This window comes from Salvelinus alpinus, chromosome 15, assembly GCF_045679555.1.
Source record: "Salvelinus alpinus chromosome 15, SLU_Salpinus.1, whole genome shotgun sequence".
In the NCBI taxonomy this organism is placed as follows: Eukaryota; Metazoa; Chordata; class Actinopteri; order Salmoniformes; family Salmonidae; genus Salvelinus; species Salvelinus alpinus.
The window spans coordinates 18,030,431-18,052,715 of record NC_092100.1 but is presented as its reverse complement, the minus strand read 5'-3'; the positions used below and the strand labels follow the sequence as shown (position 1 = coordinate 18,052,715).

Here is a 22,285-nt window from a genome sequence, read left to right as displayed (position 1 = left end):
CTGCTAACTGCTAGCTTGTTTAGCCCCGGCCTACTAACTGCTAGCTTGTTAGCACCGGCCTGCTAACTGTCTGAATCGCCGTGTCCCCAGCTAGCCCAACCACTCACTGGACCCATATGTTCACTTGACTACGCATGCCTCTCTCTAATATCAATATGCCTCGTCCATTACTGTCCTGGTTAGTGATTAGTGTCTTATTTCACTGTAGAGCCTCTAGCCCTGCTCAATATGCCTTAACTTCTTATGGCTGAAGGGGCAGTATTGAGTAGCTTGGATGAAAGGTGCACAGAGGTGCCCAGAGTAAACAGCCTGCTCCTATGTCATAGTTGCTAATATATGCATAGTATTAGTAGTATTGGATAGAAAACACTCTGACGTTTCTAAAACTGTTTGAATTATGTCTGTGAGTATAACAGAACTCATATGGCAGGCAAAAACCTGAAGTTCCACTTCCTGTTTGGATATATTCTGGGGGTGCCAGATTTTCAACCAAGCTCTCATTGAAAATACAGAGAGATATGGATGGGTTTTCACTTCCTACGGCTTCCACTAGATGTCAACAGTCAATAGAACTTAGTCTGATGACTCTAATGTGAAGGGAGGCCGAAGGAGACAGGAATGAGTAATCAATTCCATGAGGTGCCCACGCATTGAACTGGCGCGTTCACGTGAGAGTGAGCTCCGTTCCATCGGTCAATTGAAGTCGATGTAATTCTCCGGTTGGAACGTTATTCAAGATGTATGTTAACAACATTCTAAAGATTGATTCAGTACATCGTTTCACATGTTTCTACTGACTGTAACGGAACTTTTGGACATTTCGTCACGTTATAGTGGACGCGCTTTGAGACTTTGGTTAGGGCGTTTGGTAAACAATTCGAAAGTAGCTAATTGGACATAAATAACGGACATTATCGAACAAATCAAGCATTTATTGTGGACCTGGGATTCCTAGGACTGCATTCTGATGAAGTTCATCAAAGGTAAGGAAACATTTATCATGTATTTTCTGGTTTCTGTTGAGTCCAACATGGCGGCTAATTTGGCTATTGTTCTGAGCTCCGTCTCAGATTATTGCATGGTTTATTTTTCCGTAAAGTTTTTTTGAAATCTGACACAGCGGTTGCATTAAGGAGAGGTATATCTATAATTCCATGTGTATAACTTGTATTATCATCTACATTTATGATGAGTATTTCTGTTGAAACAATGTGGCTATGCAAAATCACTTGATGTTTTTGCAACTAGTGAATCTAACGCGCCAATGTAAACTCAGATTTTTTTATATAAATATGAACTTTATCAAACAAAACATGCATGTATTGTGTAACATGAAGTCCTATGAGTGGCATCTGATGAAGATAATCAGGTTAGGTTAGTGATTAATTTTATCTCTATTTCTGTTTTTTGTGAAAACTATCTTTCGCTGAAAAAATGGCTGTGCTTATTGTGGTTTTGTGGTGACCTAACATAATCGTTTGTAGTGCTTTCGCTGAAAAGCCTATTTGAAATCGGACACTTTGGTGGGATTAACAACACGATTACCTTTAAAATGATATAAGATACATGAATGTCTGAGGAATTTTAATTATGAGATTTCTGTTTTTAGAATTTGGCGCCCTGCACTTTTTTTTTTTTTTGTCATATCGATCCCATTACCAGGATTGCAGCCATAAGAAGTTAACCAACCATGTTGTTAACTCATTTGTTGACTTCTGTAACCATAAAAGCCTTGGTTTCATGCATGTTAACATTAGAAGCCTACTCCCTAAGTTTGTTTTACTCACTGCTTTAGCACACTCTGCCAACCCGGATGTCTTAGCCGTGTCTGAATCCTGGCTTAGGAAAACCACCAAAAACCCTGAAATCTCCACCCCTAACTATAATATTTCCCACCGAGATAGAACTGCCAAAGGGGGCGGTGTTGCAATCTACTGCAAAGATAGCCTGCAGAGTTCTGTATTACTATCCAAGTCTGTACCCAAACAATTCGAGCTTCTACTTCTAAAAATTCACCTTTCCAGAAACAAGTCTCTCACTGTTGCCGCTTGCTATAGACCACCCTCTGCCCCCAGCTGTGCCCTCGACACCATATGTGAATTGATTGCCCCCCCATCTATCTTCTGAGCTTGTGCTACTAGGTGACCTAAACTGGGACATGCTTAACACCCCGGCCATCCTACAATCTAAGCTTGATGCCCTCAATCTCACACAAATTATCAATGAACCTGCCAGGTACAACCCCAAATCTGTAAACACGGGCACCCTCATAGATATCATCCTAACTAACTCGCCCTCCAAATACACCACTGCTGTTTTCAATCAAGATCTCAGCGATCACTGCCTCATTGCCTGTATCCGTAATGGGTCTGCGATCAAACAACCACCCCTCATCACTGTCAAACGCTCCCTAAAACACTTCTGCAAGCAGGCCTTTCTAATCGACCTAGCCTGGGTATCCTGGAATAACATTGACCTCATCCCGTCAGTAGATGATGCCTGGTTATTCTTTAAAAGTGCCTTCCTCACCATTTTAAATAAGCATGCCCCATTCAAAAGACTTAGAACTAGGAATTAATATAGTCCTTGGTTCACTCCAGACCTGTCTGCCCTTGACCAGCACAAAAACATCCTGTGGCGTTCTGCATTAGCATCGAATAGCCCCCGTGATATGCAACTTTTCAGGGAAGTTAGGAAAGCTAAGGCTAGCTTTTTCAAACAGAAATTTGCAGCCTGTAGTTCTGGGACAAGTTCTGGGACACTGTAAAGTCCATGGAGAATAAGAGCACCTCCTCCCAGCTGCCCACTGCTCTGAGGCTAGGAAACACTGTTACCACTGATAAATCCACTATAATTGAGAATTTCAATAAGCATTTCTCTACGGCTGGCCATGCTTTCCACCTGGCTACCCCTACCCCGGTCAACTGCCCAGCTGTAACGTCCGGGGTGTAGTGGGGGAAGAAGTCAGGCGCAGCAAGCAGAGAGTTCAGGGTAGCGATACTTTTAATACACCACACCGGTGAAAATGACGCCAACTCAAACAAATGCCCCAAACAGGGGGGAACTAAACAGTTCAGCAAAACACACACACACGGACAACCGTGACTTACAGTCGTGTACAACCGTACACTGAAAAATAATCCCGCACAACCAGCAGGCGGGCCGGCTGGTAAATAAAGCCCAACCAATTAACCTAACTAAACACAGGTGCAACTAATAAACAGAAAAGGGGAAAAAAGGATCAGTGGCAGCTAGTAGGCCGGTGACGACGACCGCCGAGCGCCACCCGAACAGGAAGGGGAGCCACCTTCGGTAGGAGTCGTGACACCAGCACCCTCCACAGCAACCCGCCAAAGCTCCCACCATTTCTCCTTCACCCAAATCCAGATAGTTGATGTTCTGAAAGAGCTACAAAATCTGGACCCCTACAAATCAGCCGGGCTAGACAATCTGGACCCTCTCTTTCTAAAATTATCTGCCAAAATTGTTGCAACCCCTATTACTAGCCTGTTCAACCTCTCTTTTGTATGGTCTGAGATCCCCAAAGATTGTAAAGCTGCCACGGTCGTCCCCCTCTTCGAAAGGGGGTGACACTCTAGACCCAAACTGCTACAGACCTAGATTTATCCTACCCTGTCTTTCTAAGGTCTTCGAAAGCCAAGTTAACAAACAGATTACCGACCATTTTGAATCCCACCATACCTTCTCCGCTATGCAATCTGGTTTCAGAGCTGGTCATGGGTGCACCTCAGCCACGCTCAAGGTCCTAAACGACATCATAACCGCCATCGATAAGACACATTACTGTACAGCCGTATTCATAGACCTGGCCAAGGCTTTCGACTCTGTCAATCACCACATTCTTATTGGCAGACTCGACAGCCTTGGTTTCTCAAATGATTGCCTCGCCTGGTTTACCAACTACTTCTCTGATAGAGTTCAGTGTGTCAAATCGGAGGGCCTGTTGTCCGGACCTCTGGCAGTCTCTGTGGAGGTGCCACAGGGTTCAATTCACGGGCCGACTCTCTTCTCTGTATACATCAATGATGTCGCTCTTGCTGCCGTTGATTCTCTGATCCACCTCTACGAAGACGACACCATTCTATATACCTCTGGCCCCTCTTTGGACACTGTGTTAACTAAACTCCAGACGAGCTTCAATGCCATACAACTCTCCTTCCGTGGCCTCCAACTGCTCTTAAATGCAAGTAAAACTAAATGCATGCTATTCAATCGATCACTGCCCGCACCTGCCCACCCGTCCAGCATCACTACTCTGGACGGCTCTGACTTAGAATACGTGGACAACTACAAATACCTAGGTGTTTGGTTAGACTGTAAACTCTCCTTCCAGACTCACATTAAGCATCTCCAATCCAAAATTAAATCTAGAATCGGCTTCCTATATCGCAACAAAGCATCCTTCACTCATGCTGCCAAACATATCCTCGTAAAACTGACCATCCTACCGATCCTCGACTTCGGCGATGTCATCTATAAAATAGCCTCCAACACTCTACTCAACAAATTGGATGCAGTCTATCACAGTGCCATCCGTTTTGTCACCAAAGCCCCATACACTACCCACCACTGCAACCTGTACGCTCTCGTTGGTTGGCCATCGCTTCATACTCGTCACCAAACCCACTGGCTACAGGTTATCTACAAGTCTCTGCTAGGTAAAGCCCCGCCTTATCTCAGCTCACTGGTCACCATAGCAGCACCCAATCGTAGCACGCGCTCCAGCAGGTATATGTCACTGGTCAGCCCCAAAGCCAATTCCTCATTTGGTCGCCTTTCCTTCCAGTTCTCTGCTGCCAATGACTGGAACGAACTGCAAAAATCACTGAAGCTGGAGACTCATCTCCCTCACTAGCTTTAAGCACCAGCTGTCAGAGCAGCTCACAGATCACTGCACCTGTAAATAGCCCATCTGTAAACAGCCCATCTATCTACCTCATCCCCATACTGTATTTATTTATTTATCTTGCTCCTTTGCACCCCAGTATCTCTACTTGCACATTCATCTTCTGCACATCTACCATTCCAGTGTTTAATTGCTATATTGTAATTACTTCGCCACCATGGCCTATTTATTGCCTTAACTCCCTTATCTTACCTAATTTGCACTCACTGTATATAGACTTTTCCCCCCCTTTTTTTTCTACTGTATTATTGACTGTATGTTTTGTTTATTCCATGTGTAACTCTGTGTTGTTGTATGTGTCGAATTGCTATGCTTTATCTTGGCCAGGTCGCAGTTGCAAATGAGAACTTGTTCTCAACTAGCCTACCTGGTTAAATAAAGGTGAAATAAAATACAAAAATAAAATAAAAAAGGCCTTGAAATACATCCACAGGTACACCTCCAATTGACTCAAATGATGTCAATTAGCCTATCAGAAGCTTCTAAAGCCATGACATAATTTTCTGGAATTTTCCAAGCGGTTTAATGGCACAGTCAACTTAGTGTATGTAACTTCTGACCCACTGGAATTGTGATATAGTGAATTATAAGTGAAATAATCTGTCTGTAAACAATTGTTGGAAAATGACTTGTGTCATGCACAAAGTAGATGTCCTAACCGACTTGCCAAAACGATAGTTTGTTAACAAGAAATTTGTGGAGTGGTTGAAAATGAGTTTTAATAACTCCAACTGAAGTGTATGTAAACTTCCGACTTCAACTGTACCTCTACCAGATGTTAACATAACACCTCACACTCTAATGAAGTGGGTGGAGAGCTGCAATTCAATGTGGGACCATCGTGATTCAGAGCATTGTAGATGGGTTGGAGTGGTGAGAAGAAAATCAACTGAATTGTTGAGGATATAAGGAGGTGTGAGGGATAGCTAATTATGACCTAGCACAGTGTCTTTGTGCAGAGGCTTGTTTTCCAACCATCTATCTTTATTACTATGACAACATGCTCATCTCGCTGCTGCAGTAGCCAGTGGTATGTTCTGCACTGGTTTCTGAACAGCCCTCTGCTGCAACAGCACTGAAACCATATCAACAGTGTGCAGTCGTGATAGCAAAGCAGAGATCTGTACATGAAAATGAATATACAGTAGCCAGCCTTCTAGCTGGGTCAGCAACTTCTGAATGCCGGCCTGCTACAGCATTATAGGTGAACAGGCATATTTTGACGATGGCGGATGTATTTGGGTAGTATACAGTCAGGTCCATTATTATTGCCACCCTTAAAAAGATTAGCAAACAAGACTATATTGTATGCTCCAAAAAATGTGAAATTATATTATTTTATACCAATATATTTGCTCTGAGAAATATATTTTGTTTAACAAGTAATAAAAAAAGATTTAAAAAAGATTGGGGTCAAACTGATTGTTACTGTTACTGTTGGCCCTGTTACTGTTGGCCCTGTTGCTGCTGGCCCTGTTACTGTTGGCCCTGTTGCTGCTGGCCCTGTTACTGTTGGCCCTGTTGCTGCTGGCCCTGTTGCTGCTGGCCCTGTTACTGTTGGCCCTGTTGCTGTTGGCCCTGTTGCTGTTTTCGATACTTTTAACACCCTACCCTTGTGAGGATAACGACACTGAGCCTTTTTCTAAAGTGTTTTATGAGATTGGAGAACATGTTGGGAGGGATCTTAGACCATTCCTCCAATGGCCATCGAAGTCTCCGGACTTGAACCCCAATGAAAAGCTGTGGTTTGAATTGAAGAGGGCAGTCCATAAGAGCAGACAAAGGATATTACGGATCTGAAAAGGTTATGTATGGAGGAATGGTCTAAGATCCCTCCCAACATGTTCTCCAATCTCATAAAACACTTTAGAAAAAGGCTCAGTGTCGTTATCCTCACAAGGGTAGGGTGCTGGAGTACTGAAAACTGGGGTGCCAATAATTGACCCCTATCTTTTGGAGTTTTTTTATTACAAAATCTCTTTCTCTGAGCAATTGTATTAGCATAAATAATGTTGGCATGCAATATAGCTCAGTATTTGTATTGTTTATTTTATACAGTCTTTTTTGCTAATCTTAATTATTATTATGGACCTGACTGTATGAATCTTCCTATAGAATACAGAGGACAGACAGCATGACCTAATAGTATGTTCAAAACATAAAACTGTATACTGCAGTGGAGTTTGGTGGGAGGAGCTATATGAGGCTGGGCTCATTGTAATGTCTGTAATGGAAGAATGTAATGGTATCAAACACATCAAACAATTGCATTCAAGCCATTACAATGAGCCCATCCTCCTATAGCGCCTCCTACCAGCCTCCTCTGGTGTACTGGTATGTGTAAATCTCTAATTCTGGTGTCTCCATTGGGACAAAGAGACGGCTAGACCTATCAGACCACCAGTGTTACAGCGACAGACTTGGACAAGAACCTTATCAATGTGGAAACCAGGCCAAAGTAATCAATAAGTGGTCTGAGAGTTCTTTTCATTTAACTTCTGCTTTGACTGAAAACAGCATGTGACAAAAATCATGCTGTAACATGCCCTGGACATTGATCTGGTGTCCTGTGTGGCTCAGTTGGTGGAGCATGGCACCAGGGTTGTGGGTTTGATTCCCATGGGGGACAAGTACAACAATGTACACACTCACTACTGTAAGAGCGTCTGCTTAATGACTAAAATGTAAACATTGAAGTATCTATCCGATGACAGACTATCATACAATCAGGTACTGTCTGGAAAAAGTATTCCAAAACAGCGGCTGCGGAGTTGGGTAATGCCCCTCCATTTGCAAACAGTTGTTGAGTGTCTATCACGGAACTATTAGTGTCAGCCAATGAAAGTGAGACGTTGGGGTGTAGTCAGCTGATACCCAGACACTGGTTGGCAACAGCGACCATGCTGAGTCAACACACTGATCCATGTGACTGTGTCTTGTCTTACAGTTTGTCACCCACTTGCCAAAGCCCAACTCTACTGAGCCCATGCAGCCCCTGCAGCCCCTTACAAACCCTACATCCCTGGAGGTAAGAATGACTGCCCACATACAGCACACAGCCACACAAGTGGCTTGAGAACAGCTCCTGTGAAGAACATGGGCGGCAGGTAGCCTAGCAGTTAAGAAGAGTGTTCGGCTAGTAACTGAAAGTGTGCTGGTTCGAATCCTGAGCCGAATAGGTGAAAAATATGTTGATGTGCCCTTGAGCAAGGCACTTAACCCTAATTTCTCCTGTAAGTCGCGCTGGGTAAGAGTGTCTGCTAAATGACTAGCTAAAATGTAATTATGAAGATAGTGCTTTAAAGCAGACGTACCTGTACAGAAAGTATTTTTGCTTATTTCATTTGACTGATAAAAGCACAAAATGTTTCACTCTCATTTTATCCAAATCTTTTGGATAAAATGTTGCAATGTGCAAAATGCAGCTGCAACTAACTATTGTAAGTCATTGTCTGTGTTTATGGTGGAAAAAACAAAACATCTATTAGTTGTCTTTCCAGCCTATGTGGGTTGCCTGGCAACCCCCAATGGTGCGCTGCAGAGGAAATAAAACTGATTTGACAAACAGAAGCAGCATCCAGCATGCTATGTAGCGAGCACCAGGTTATTGTAATATATAGCGATAGATCATATCTGTATCTTGTTAATTTGGCAAAACGACCAAGAATGTTGTTCTGTTAACAGAGGAACTGTTGATATTTTAAGATTACAGATTAACTTAATTTTTGTTTAAATTACATTATTTATTTGATCACCATCTAAGATTCTACTATTTTACAGTGTTGTGCATCAATTTGTTTCTCTATACTATCCTGAAATCTCTACACCACCCATTCCTTACCCTTAACTCAATTAAAGTTTTATCAAGGCCTTGTTCCAACTTTTAAAGTATTTTGACCTCCCACCATGCACCATATCATAAAGGCAGCCAAAATATCACAGGACATCTCTTATCATCCCTCCCTACTGGCCTCAAGTTAGGAATTCCAAACTCTACTTTTAGTTAATATGATTGACACTTAATGTAGAGGAGAGTGGGGTACGTTGAGCCAGTTTTACATTCAGCATCACTACATCAAGGGAAATATAGTTTTCATTCTAACAAAGAGATCTACATATATTTCAGCATGTTGTGTATCCCTGGAAATTATCAGAATTAATGTAAACATAACAGTTTTGAAAACCATAGCTTGTCCAAAAAAAGTGGTCTCTTGGCACAAGTTACCCCAAGTATGGGCTAAATTGAGCATAGGGACAGGGTAAGTTGAGTGGTTGATGGTGCTTGTACAGTAGGTCAAAGTTTAATTCATGGATTGGGGGTGTGGTATATTGTATAACTTAAATGTATGCCTACATTCAGAATTTTGGCCCATTCCTCCTGACAGAGCTGGTATAACCGAGTCAGGTTTGTAGGCCTCCTTGCTCGCACACGCTTTTTCAGTTCTGCCCACAAACTATCTATAGGATGAGGTCAGGGCTTTTTGTGGGAAGCTTGTGGAAGGCTACCCTAAACATTTGACCCAAGTTAAACAATTTAAAGGCAATGCTACCAAATACTAATTGAGTGTATGTAAACTTCTGACCCACTGGGGATGTGTTGAAAGAAATAAAAGCTGAAATAAATCATTCTCTCTACTATCATTCTGACATTTCACATTCTTAAAATAAACTGGTGATCCTAACTGACCTAAGACAGGGAATTTTTACTAGGATTAAATGTCAGGAATTGTGAAAAACTGAGTTTAAATGTATTTGGCTAAGGTGTATGTAAACTTCCGACTTCAACTGTAGCTTATAGATACCTCAACTGATGTATAAACAATCTACTTTGGTTTAAATACAAGCATCATGAAACCTATTTTCATTTGACTTTGTGAAAATCTGTTTTTTGGTTCTAACTTGCTTACCACTATGTGGTTTCTTCCTTCACAGGCTCCATAAAATGATGAGCTCTTCCTAAGTATTTGGTCACATTATTAATTTTGTGTATGGTTTCCTAGGAACAAGCGGTGTCTCAACTAACTCTTTGCCTCAATATACACCACTCTCCCTTACCTGTAATCTTATAAAAAATCGAATCTCTGGTCCTGCTTCATAATCTCGGATTGCATAGTTGCTCCTGTGCAGAATAGATCCCAGGCTCCCTAGCACTATAAAGTCGCTTGTCATCTCCAGGAAAATAACCATATCGGCTAGACGCCCACCATTATCTTGGCACCCAGAACAAGGATAACATTTCAACCTCGAAACAGTAGCCTGAAGCTCTTCTATAGAGCTAGGGTCAAGAAAGGAGAAAAGCATCCTCTTACACTTGCATGCAATATACACTGAGTGTAAAAAACATTAAGAACACCTTCCCAATATTGAGTTGCACCCCCCCCTTGCCCTCAGAACATCCTCAATTCATCAGAGTATAGACTCTAGAAGGTGTTGAAAGCGTTCCACAGGGATGCTGGCCCATGTTGACTCCAATGCTTCCCACAGTTGTGTCAAGTTGGCTGGATGTCTTTTGGGTGGTGAACCATTCTTGATACACACGGGAAACTGTTGAGCGTGAAAAATACAGCAGTTGTGCAGTTCTTGACACAAATTGGTGTGCCTGGTATCTTCTACCATACCCCGTTCAAAGGCACTTAAATATTTTGTCTTCCCATTTGCCCTCTGAATGGCACACATACACAATCCATGTCGCAATTGTCTCAAGGCTTAACAATCCTTCTTTAACCTGTCTTCTCCCCTTCATCTACACTGATTTTAAGTGGATTTAACATGTGACATTAATAAAGGATCATAGCTTTCACATGGATTCACCAGGTCAGTCTATGTCATGGAAAGAGCAGGTGTTCATAATGTAGAGCAGGTGTTCATAATGTAGAGCAGGTGTTCATAATGTAGAGCAGGTGTTCATAATGTAGAGCAGGTGTTCATATTGTATGTTTGTTATTTTGCAGTCTACTTCTGAATTTAACTGCATTTATTAATTTAACTGCATCACTTTAGATAATTTTCCCCTTGGAGTACTTAGCAAATGTTACCTGTTTGTCAAAGGTCTGTTGAACAAATGTATGTATCATGCCACACAGTTGAGTCCCTCTCAGATGTACAAGTGTGTTCATTTATCACTTGATTTGAGAGGCTGGCCTTTTGTATTAGCACAGAGACTTCAGCACTTACCTCATCACAAGATACACTTCACTAGGCTTCAACAATAAGATAATGAATTAAGTATCTCCCATGGTTAATTAATCTGCCTCTTAGATGTATTATCATACCTAAATCATTAATTTGTGAATATTTAAGTTTTTTCATTGTATCCCTTACAGTACACAAACTGTGAGGGTATTAAAAAAACAAAATACAATTATGGCATGATTTGTATGATTGGGAACTTACAAAGAGATGTGGCACAGGCATTTCTTTTTACAATAAGAATTCACAAAGACACAAATCTGCAGAACAAAAAAACTCCCATAGAATGTAGTCACAATGTAATACACATGGTCGACATACAGGGCATTAGGCTTACCTCAAAACACATGGCATTGTTTTAAAAGAGTCTGATCTCTAGGAGGACCCTGTCACCATTGTGGCTGGTTAAGACGTGTGAAACAAATCCTAATGACATAAAACACTTGACACCAGAGCCACACCCAGATGTTAGTTGTGTCAGTCAATAGCACTCTGATAGTTTTTTTCCCGTAAACTAACAGTCACTCTTTACTCCCACCCTCCCCTCTACTAGCACTGCCTTTGCTGATAGGTACTTTATTGAGGACAGATGTGTTTGTCCCACCTAGTTTAAAATGAATGCACTAACTGTAATTCGCTCTGGATTAGAGCAACTGCTAAATGACTAAAATGTAATGTAAAAAGTACTGACAATTTATATTAACATGACATTTATAATGAAAACTCATTACACTAAAAAGGTTTATCCTATGTTGATGATCTCCCAGTTCCTTGCAAAACTGATTTTCGTCTTGAATTAAAATAAATATGAGATCCTTATGTTTTAATGCTCAACACAAGAATGGAAGCAGCAATTGGTTTTAAATGTAATGAATTAAAGAAGCCTATGTCAGAGGAACAGTCTCAAATTGGTTTTAGCCTAACCTTATAGGCCTATGCCTACCTCATAGATGTTTTTTTATTCAAGTGTTATTGAATTGAATTATTCATCCATTTGATGCAATACATTTGTATTTATTTGCATTTATTTATTTAATTTCATGTTGAGTATGTGGTATTTAATTAGGCTGTTTATGAATTTTATATATTAATTTATTTATATTTCATTTTGATTACTTTGAAATCCTGTCGGTCCTGTTGTTTTTTGATGAAGAGCAAATACCTATGCATGTGAAGCTTGGTTATGTAATATACGCTGTAAGAGCTTTCGTCCCCAAACCACTGCAGTGTAAGAATTGTAAAGGATTTGGCCATGTTTCAAGTGTGTGCAGACAAACAGAGTATACTGAAGAACAGTGTGCAGAAGGATGACGGTGTTGCAATTGTGGTGGGGATCATGATCCTGAGTTCCTGGAGTGCCCGGTAAGGGTGAAGGAGATTGAGGTGGCAAAAGTTAGAGTGGTCAATCGGATCTCCTATGCAGAGGCGATTAAAATAATTGAGAAAACAAGTGATGTTAGTGAAGATATGGTAGTGGATACACCACAGCTTGTAGTAAATGTTTGTTGCCAGGCAAAATATACCCTGTGTCTTAAAAAGGTGGATTTTGTTGCGTTCATTGCCATAGTTATAAACTGTACAGCACAAGTCTCAAAGAAGTCTAAGGAACCGGACATTATTATGGCTGCGGCAGAACATTTTTGGGACTTAAGGATTTCACGTCTGAAGACTTTTAAATGGTACTGGCGTCGGAAGACCCACCCTCCCAGGTTCCCCTTGAGCCTGTGTAGGAATCAGATATGTTTTTTTTTTTAACAGAAAAATTGTTTGATATAGTTTATTTCATAATTTTTGGGGTATTTTGTTCAGTTTTTTGGGGAATGCTGTTTACATCCTGCATAGTAGGTTGTAGTCTATCACAGTGCCATCCGTTTTGTTACCAAAGCGCCTTATACCACCCACCACTACGACCTGTATGCTCTAGTCGACTGGCCCTCGCTACATATTCGTCGCCAGACCCACTGGCTCCAGGTCATCTATAAGTCTATGCTAGGTAAAGCTTCGCCTTATCTCAGCTCACTGGTCACGATAACAACACCCACCCGTAGCATGCGCTCCAGCAGGTATATCTCACTGGTCATCCCCAAAGCCAACACCTCCTTTGGCTGCCTTTCCTTCCAGTTCTCTGCTGCCAGTGACTGGAACGAATTGCAAAAATCGCTGAAGCTGGAGACTTACATTTCCCTCACTAACTTTAAACATCAGCTATCTGAGCAGCTAACCGATCGCTGCAGCTGTACATAGTCCATCTGTAAATAGCCCACCCAATCTACCTACCTCATCCCCCATATCGTTTTTATTTACTTTGCTGCTCTTTTGCACACCCGTATCACTACTTACACATCATCATCTGCTCATCTATCACTCCAGTGTTAATCTGCTAAATTGTAATTACTTTGTTACTATGGCCTATTTATTGCCTTACCTCCTCATGCCATTTGCATACACTGTATATAGACTTTCTTTTTTTTCTATTGTGTTATTGACTGTACACTTGTTTATTCCATGTGTAACTCTGTGTTGTTGTTTCTGTCGCACTGCTTTGCTTTATCTTGGCCAGGTCGCAGTTGTAAATGAGAACTTGTTCTCAACTAGCTTACCTGGTTAAATAAAGGTGAAATAAAATTAAATAAAAATAAAGGTGGCAGGATGCACATTACATTGTGTGATTGCCAATATACCAGAGAAGAAGAAGAAGAAGAAATGGGCATGAACCACTTTTGGTAGCATAACGGCCAATGGGGGCTTTCAAGAGGTTATCCCCTTCCCCCCTTCGCATGAACGACTATGGTATATCCCTTTTACATCGATTACCTACCTCATCGTCGCAACAATCCGTTTTCAGCGTCGTAGAAGTCTAATGTGTGGGAATGGTAGGCCACATCAGTCAACGATGTAGTACTGGCAGAAGAGAGAGTTAGGAGCCCATGTTCATTAACTAGGGACAATTAACCAACAGATGTAGGTGCTTGGATATGAGACAAAATAAAGCGACGTTCGAACCGAAAGCTGACTTCATCAATCATGAAGCAGTTAGTTGAATGAGGTTGTTTGTCTATTTAACTAGCTAACTATTCCAACACAAAAGACTTCCACAGCGATGAAGGGTCTACCCGGGGTCCTGTATCTACCGTTTAGAAATCTCTGTTCTTTTGGATTGGAATTAGCGTTATTTTCGTTCTAAACAACATCCACTATGTCGGATCCAAGTTGCTGGACCGCAGTGCCAATCCAAAACAAGTTGCATTTTGTATCAGGAGCGATGTTAAAACGATCAAAAAGGTAGGTTGATATTAGCTATTTAGCCAAGCTCAACGGAAACAAATTATTGACATTTTAATGTGTTTGTATTGTTATTTTTTAGGCTTTTTTCTTGTGTTGACCTGGCGTTCTCAAACAAGTCTCTGAAAGAACACGTCTATGGTGCAGATGTACATCCCAGATGGACACATTGACCGCAACTTTGTTGCATTGTGTCCATTGCACACTTTCGGAAACAATGTAATACAACTTTTCTTGTTACATTGTAACTGAAAAAATAGTTGATGTTGACGCGTCATTGGCTCATTCATTTTGTTATTGTTCATATATTCATATTGTTGTCGTACGCTGTCTTATCCCAATTGTTTTTGTTTCAGAGGGTGCAGCTAGGTTAACGTGGTCAGTGCATAGTGAATGTGCTGATTGTGAATATTTATAGTTTTCTACAGTACAGTTATGGAAAGGTGTTTTAAGTCTAAGGTTTGTTATAACGAGAAGGGAACAAAATTGTTATTTAAAAAATAAAATAAAAATCTAACTACGCCTACTGTCTGTGAGATTCAAAACAATGATACTAATCAGAATAAGCATATTCTTGTTTCACGTGGCATTTTGTGTTGTTCAATGCTGTGCAAACCATCCTAGATCTAGTATCACTCCTTATTGGTCACCATGTGACCATATTATGTCCTTTATATTGACCCTTATTGGGCCCCTTCTGCTCAAATCGAGGAGATGATTCACTTGACTCCTCCTTCTAGTCTTTATAATAAACTGTGTCTGTCTCTCCTGTTGATACACAAGGCCAATACTCAAAGTGAAATGCATGTTTCCCCCCTCATATTTTGTTGCTTCACAGTTAACAAAAGCCATTTTCAATTTTGTTGCTTTTGGTTATATTGAAGTTTTGAAGATCATCATAGGACCTAGGCGACTGTCCCTACACCTATTAAATACTCAAGCACCCCTTTTTGTTTTTTACAATGACCTGTCCTGTTGCTTATGGCAAGTACTATTTGTTGCTGCCTTTCATAGCCAGTTACATGCTTTAAAAGCAGTGCATCTTTGCCACTTTCAGAATAGAAACAAACCTGTTTTTGATTATCTTTTTTTCCACTCTTTTCATAGACTGGTATATTTGTAGTGCTTAAATACCTTTTTATGGTATCACTTTTTTGTCATGTTTGACAAACGTGTTATTAATCTGTCCTGTTGTGTTCCAGCCCTGTAATTAATTCCCACAAGTGTCAGTCTCTAGTCATCATAGGTTTCCGGGCACAGCAGGTCAACAACAACACGATGCCAACACTGTTTGATGGGGCAGAGCTGCTTTGATATACTTCTTAATGGCAGGGTGTAGAATGGCAGTGACTGTGAGAATGGTAGACTGACTACAATAGATGGATGGATGAAGGCCTTGAGTAGGTCACATCAATTATTTAGGTGTTGTGATATTGGTTGAGGGTAAATGCTCTTTGGCCTCTGGTTTGTTTCAGTCGAAGGAATAGGTGTGTGCCTCTAGTCCTATTGCAATCTGTAATAGTAGTCTGTAAGGCTCTCTGCAGGTACTGAAGACTGGACAGAATGTGCGTGGACGCTACTGTCCTCCTTTTTTCCATAAAATATTTTTCTCTCAGTGCTACTCTTCCCTTCTGTGTAGGTTGTCTAGCCTGCTAGTAGTTCATGACTTCTGGATTTGGGCTACAAATCCTCAGTTGTTGCAGCCTGGTTTGGCAGTGTTAGCCTGAAGGTTGCTCTAATCATATGTCAAAGTTTATTTTCTCAAAGTGTGTTGAACTATTCCCATTGTTATTTACAAAGCGTAAGTAACTTGTGTTTTTTAAGCACTGCAAGATGGTTGACTTAAGTGTTTTGTTGTAGTTGGTGACTGACATCTCTGTTCCTGTTTGTGTTTCACAGTTGCCGGAGCAGCAACAGGAAGAGTCTTGGCGTGGGGACACCGTCTCCCACTCTGTCACGCCCTCTCTCCCCACTCTCCGTCCACACCGGTAAGAAGCATATAAACCATCACAGGAACAGAAGTTTGTCTCCAACGTATTATTTTTTGTGGCCTGCACTACACTAGGTAGACCTATGCCCTCCCATTGACACATTTGAATGTTTCAGAGTTAGCTGTACTACTACGACATAGCAGAAAAAACAACCCCTTTACTGCAAATATAAATATTTTCGATTTGTCACACTGTCTGTTTGGGCCTCAAAGTTTTTGTAGATTTATGCTGTGCTGATTGTGGAAAGGAAGGAAGATAAATAAATGTTATTGGGCAGGAGAAAATTCTGAAGTCTCTTCAATAAGTGGTTGTTTTTTGTGTTCCTCTCAGCATTTGAATCAATGGGAGTGTATATCACTCCTAGTTGTCAAGCAGGTGCACCCTATGAATAGATTTCTGTACTAGGGCCTACATGTCAGAGATGTGCAGACACTCTCTTTCAAGTTCAATTATGTTGAGGCTTATCTTATTAGGTGGCACAATTAAACATTCATTTGGTTTACAGTTGCTTAATTGTTATCAAACCGCTCGCATGTTAATGAACTTTTGTGTCTTGAGTACAAAACAATCCAGTCACCGTCAAAGACAAACTAAATTCTACTTTACAACGGCGCATAGACTCCTCTCGATTAATGCCCTTTGATGGTAACTGCTGCTTTGTTTGGCACCCTACACCAGACCTATTTGAGATTTTATTTAGTCTAGCTACTTGCAGTAGCTGAGACGTGCCTCCCTCCATAGAGGTTGCTTCATCGTTATTCAAAATATTTGAAAAAATGGTTTTTCTACAAAGCTTGAATGACTTATTCTTGTTATCCAATTTAATGTAATGATGGTAATCATCCCTTGTTTTTTCAGCTGCAGGCAGTCCCCTAGACAGCCCCCGGAATGTATCCACCTGTGCCTCCCTCAACTTCCCATTCGCTCGCAGGTATTTTGGGACCCTGCTACACTTAAGCTCTGGATGTTTATTTGTGTGGGTTTGTACGAATTCTAAGGGCCATTTTCCTCTACCTTCAGATCATACTTACTCTAGTAGACCAGTTTTTCTCCACCACTCTTGCACCTGGTCCTCATTCCTTGAAAAACATTTACGTTAATCAAACACAGAAAAGCGTTTCGTTATTGATGGAGCGACCAGTGTCGTTGCACGCACAAGAGGTCGAGAAACAGTCGGCTCCTCTAATTCCTCCCCTTCAGCGTTTGCTTGCTCGCGTCCCTCTTGCCATTTTAATGTGGGTTTAGCAATGATGTTACACTCAATGCTCTTCTCTGTCCTGGCACCCAAATGGTGGAACAAGCTTCCCCCTAACGTTAGGGAAGTATACTGCACAACACTAACACTCACGCTTGTCTTTTCTTACTAGCACTAACTTTGTTGATAGATGCTTTATTGAGGAACATTTTACTTACTATGATTGTGATGTTTTTTTTTCTCCTAGCAACCTTAAGATGAATGCATTAACTTTAAGTCACTCTGGATAGTAGCGTTTTAACCGTTTTCAACCAATCTGCTAACCTCACAGCAAGAGGCTTTCCGGTCCAGTGTGGGTCTATACAGTAGTACACATTGATGTAGCTGTGTGTGTGCAGTAGCGGTGCGTGGGTAAAATCACTGGGGAAGCCAATCCAGGGGAAAAAAGCCATATTACAAGATACAGTACCAGTCAAAAGTTTGGACACACCTACTCATTCAAGGGTTTTTCTTTATTTTTACTATTTTCTACATTGTAGAATAATAGTGAAGACATCAAAACTATGACATAACACATGGAATCATGTAGTAACCAAAAGAGTGTTAAACAAATCAAAATATATTTTAGATTCATCAATGTAGCCATCCCGTGCCTTGATGACAGCTTTGCACACTCTAGGCATTCTCTCAACCAGCTTCATGAGGAATGCTTTTCCAACAGTCTTGAAGGAGTTCCCACATATGCTGAGCACTTATTAGCTGCTTCTCCTTCACTTTGTGGTTCAACTCATCCCAAACCATCTCATTTGGGTTGAGTTTGGGTGATTGTGGAGGCCAGGTCATCTGATGGAGCACTCCATCACTCTCCTTGGTCAAATAGCCATTACATAGCCTGGAGGTGTGTTTTGGGTCATTGTCCTGTTCAAAAACAAATGATAGTCCCATTAACCACAAACCAGATAGGATGGCGTATCGCTGCAGAATGCATTGGTAGCCATGCTGGTTAAGTGTGCCTTGAATTCTCAACAAATCACTGAGAGTGTCACCAGAAAAGCACCATCACACCTCCTCCTCCATGCTTCACGGTGGGAACCACACATGCGGAGCTCATCCGTTCACTTACTCTGCGTCTCACAAAGACACAGCGGTTGAAAGCAAAAATCGTAAATTTGGACTCGGACCAAAGGACAGATTTTCAGCGGCCTAATGTCCATTGCTTGCGTTTCTTGGCCCAAGCAAATCTCTTCTTCGTATTGGTGTTCTTTATTAGTGGTTTCTTTGCAGCAATTCAACCATGAAGGCCTGATTCACGCAGTCTCCTCTGAATAGTTGATGTTGAGATGTGTCTGTTACTTGAACTCTGAAGCATTTATTTAGGCTGCAATTGCTGAGGCTGGTAACTCTAATGAAATTATCCTCTGCAGCAGAGGTAACTCTGGGTCTTCCTTTCCTGTGGCGGTCCATGAATAAACACATGAGAGCCAGTTTCATCACAGCGCTTGATGGTTTTTGCAACTGCACTTGACGAAACGTTCAAAGTTCTTGAAATTTTCCGCATTGACCTTCATGTCTTAAAATAATGATGGACTGCCGTTTCTCATCGCTTATTTGACCTGTTCTTGCCATATTATGGACTTGGTCTTTTACCAAATAGGGCTATCTTGTGTATACCACGCCTACCTTGTCACAACACAATTGATTGGCTCAAATACATTAACTTTTAACAAGGCACACCTGTTAATTGAAATGCATTCCAGGTGACTACCTCATGAAGCTGGTTGAGAGAATGCCAAGAGTGTTCAAAGCTGTCATCAAGGCAAATGGTGTCTACTTTGAACAATCTCAAATATAAAATATATTTAGATTTGTTTAACACTCTTTTGGTTACTAAATGATTCCATATGTGTTATTTCATAGTTTTGATGTCTACAAAGTAGAAAAGAGTAAAAAATAAAGAAAAACCCTTGAATGAGTAGTTGTGTACAAACGTTTGGCTGTATTTGTTGTGATAATTACTTTTGCTCTATAACTTGTTGATTCATATGATATATATGATATATATACGACCATGATATATATATATATACTCACCCTACTTGTAGAGAAACACCAATGCCATCCTCCTCTCTTTCATGTTGACAAAACATTCTATGACTCTGTCATACAGTACATGCTTTTATTTTTTTGTTGTCCTAGGCTACCTGGCTAAAATGCTTGCTCGCTAGCCTAACTTCCTTTCATGGTCAACTTTAGCTAGTTAACCAGTGGTGGAAAAGTACTCAATTGTTATACTTGAGTAAAAGTAAAGATACCTTAGTAGAAAATGACTCAAGTGAAAGTCAGCCAGTAAAATACTACTTGAGTAGAAGTCTAAAAGTATTTGGTTATAAATATACTTAAGTATTAAATGTAAATGTAATTGATAAAATGTACTTAAGTATCAAAAACAAAAGTATAAATCATTGCAAATTCCTTATTAAGCAAACCAGACAGCACAATGTTCTTGTTTTTTATTCATTTACAGATAGCCAGGGGCACACCAACACTCATATTATTTACGAACGAAGCATTTGTGTTTAGTGAGTCCGTCAGATCAGAGGCAGTAGGGATGACCAGGGATGTTCTCTTGATAAGTGTGTGAATCAGACCATTTTCCTGTCCTGCTTAGCATTTGAAATGTAACGAGTACTTTTAGGTGTGAGGGGGAAAAAGTATGGATTAAAAATTACATTATTTTCTTTAGGAATGTAGTGAAGTAAAAGTTGTCAAAAATATAAATAGTCAAGTACAGATACTGAAAAAAACGACTTAAGTAGTACTTTAAAGTATTTTTTACTTAAATACTTTACACCACTGTAGTTAACATTAGCCTTCTACATCTAGCTACTGTGCATATTGCACTTCCATCCTCTCAGGCCAGGGGCACAATGTATGAATTTATGGTTGGCTCAGAATCGCCTTTATAATCATTGGCCAGTATGGAGAATTAAGTAAAACTACAAGTCCAAAATCTTATCGCCAACCATTGCTAATTTAGGAAAGGGACAATTTTAGCTGGATAGCTAGCCACCGGAGGACAACAAAACAAAGAAATGCAAGAATTCAAGTAATTCTGTCAGTATTGCTCTCGATGTGATGTGGTTGGAGTGAAGTCAAATCCAGACTGGCGTCCCTCAACACATTCTTTTGGTGCACCAGGACCATTCACAGGTAAACTCACTCAGTTTAGCTCAATGCTGATTGGCTATTATTTTATGCTTTTTTTCAAGGGAGGCCAAATGCTTGCATTCAAAGCCTAGGGCGGCAACAATGTCATACTCTTTTTGACCAGACAGTATCAGATAAATGGCCTACACAAAGAGAGAAAAGGGCACTTTTTCGCTTGCTTGTATACTTAGTCCTGTGAGATACATTCAGCCTCGTGCGAATTAAAGGAAAATTATGAAACACTGAGAGATGAAAATACATAATTTAATGTAATTTTTTTCTTGGTACATTTCTTGGGGAATCCTGGCTTCCCTTGGCATCCATGAATACGTGCTCGTGTGTGTGTGCAAAGATGTATAAATATAAAGTCTATGACTGTTGATTGAAGTGTGTTGATGTCTTTACAATGCGTTTGATAGCGGTTGTCGTAACGTTCAACCAAGAACTGCTCAATCCTTTAAGCTGGAGCGATTTGCTTTAAGTAGGCTTTCATCTGATCCTCTTCAAAACCACATTTGGCCAGCAGTGTGCTCGCAGTTACTCAACATCCATTTATTCACGACCCTGTCTTTTCCAGTGCAACCTGTAAACACTTAGATTCCTGATGTTAACAGCCATCTCTGATTTAGAATAAAGGCACATCACATTATTGGTTATGCAAATCTAGAGAATTTGATTTTTCTTAACCCAGACGTGATAGGAAAAGACATGGTTTTATACAATGTCTCTGGAAATGGGCTGAAAAAGAACTACACTGGACTAGAGCCCCTTCTAATGTCAGTGACCCATATCCCTGGTGATTACAGTAGAAACAACAAAAGTGCTATGCACATTTCTTTGCTCTTTAAATTGGTGTTGGGCTAGACAAATTAAGACTGACACATAAGCCAATTGTCAGACTTCATATGTCAAATGAAATGTCACAGGTCAGTGGCTCACTATCACAGTCATGTTTGGTCTAAGCATGAGACTGTAGAGATGTAACAGTTCAACATGTTCACCATCTCTCCTGCTTCTCCTGCTGCCGTGACCTCAGCCACATGGCTCGCACAGACAGGTACTTCTTTTGCTTATCATATTGTCCTTCATGCTTTTCTCATGCCCAGCTTTAAATTGATAACCACATTTCCTCAAACCAAAATATAAAATCCCCTTTTATTTCATCAGCCCAGATACACTGTGACACGTGCATATTGATTACACATAACATAATCCCTCAATGTATATTACATGAACAACAAAGTAATAACAAGACACAGCAAAGCGTTGTAGTGCGGGGACGACATCACGTGTTATAAGGGAGTTTGGGATATGATATGTAAATATACAAGGTTACATAACAATGCGTGTGTCCGTTTTTCACCAGAACGGAAGGCAGAAGATGGTCGCTGGCGTCCCTCCCCTCTTCCGGCTATGGAACCAATCCCCCCAGCTCTACCGTCTCTGTAAGTCTCTAAACCCCACAGGGGCCATATGAAACTGGAGTTTCACAAC

The 22,285-nt window shown here is 40.8% G+C and overlaps 1 protein-coding gene across 1 annotated transcript in view; it reads left to right on the top strand.

The window, feature by feature from the left end:
• LOC139540476 (microtubule-associated serine/threonine-protein kinase 3-like) overlaps positions 1–22,285 on the top strand; it is a 57,776-nt gene that overhangs the window by 6,587 nt on the left and 28,904 nt on the right. The window contains exons 2-5 of the mRNA XM_071344327.1: positions 7,875–7,955; positions 16,298–16,386; positions 17,248–17,320; positions 22,158–22,236. Coding sequence (XP_071200428.1) covers positions 7,875–7,955; positions 16,298–16,386; positions 17,248–17,320; positions 22,158–22,236 — 322 coding nt within the window. The remainder of the gene's footprint in view (positions 1–7,874; positions 7,956–16,297; positions 16,387–17,247; positions 17,321–22,157; positions 22,237–22,285) is intronic.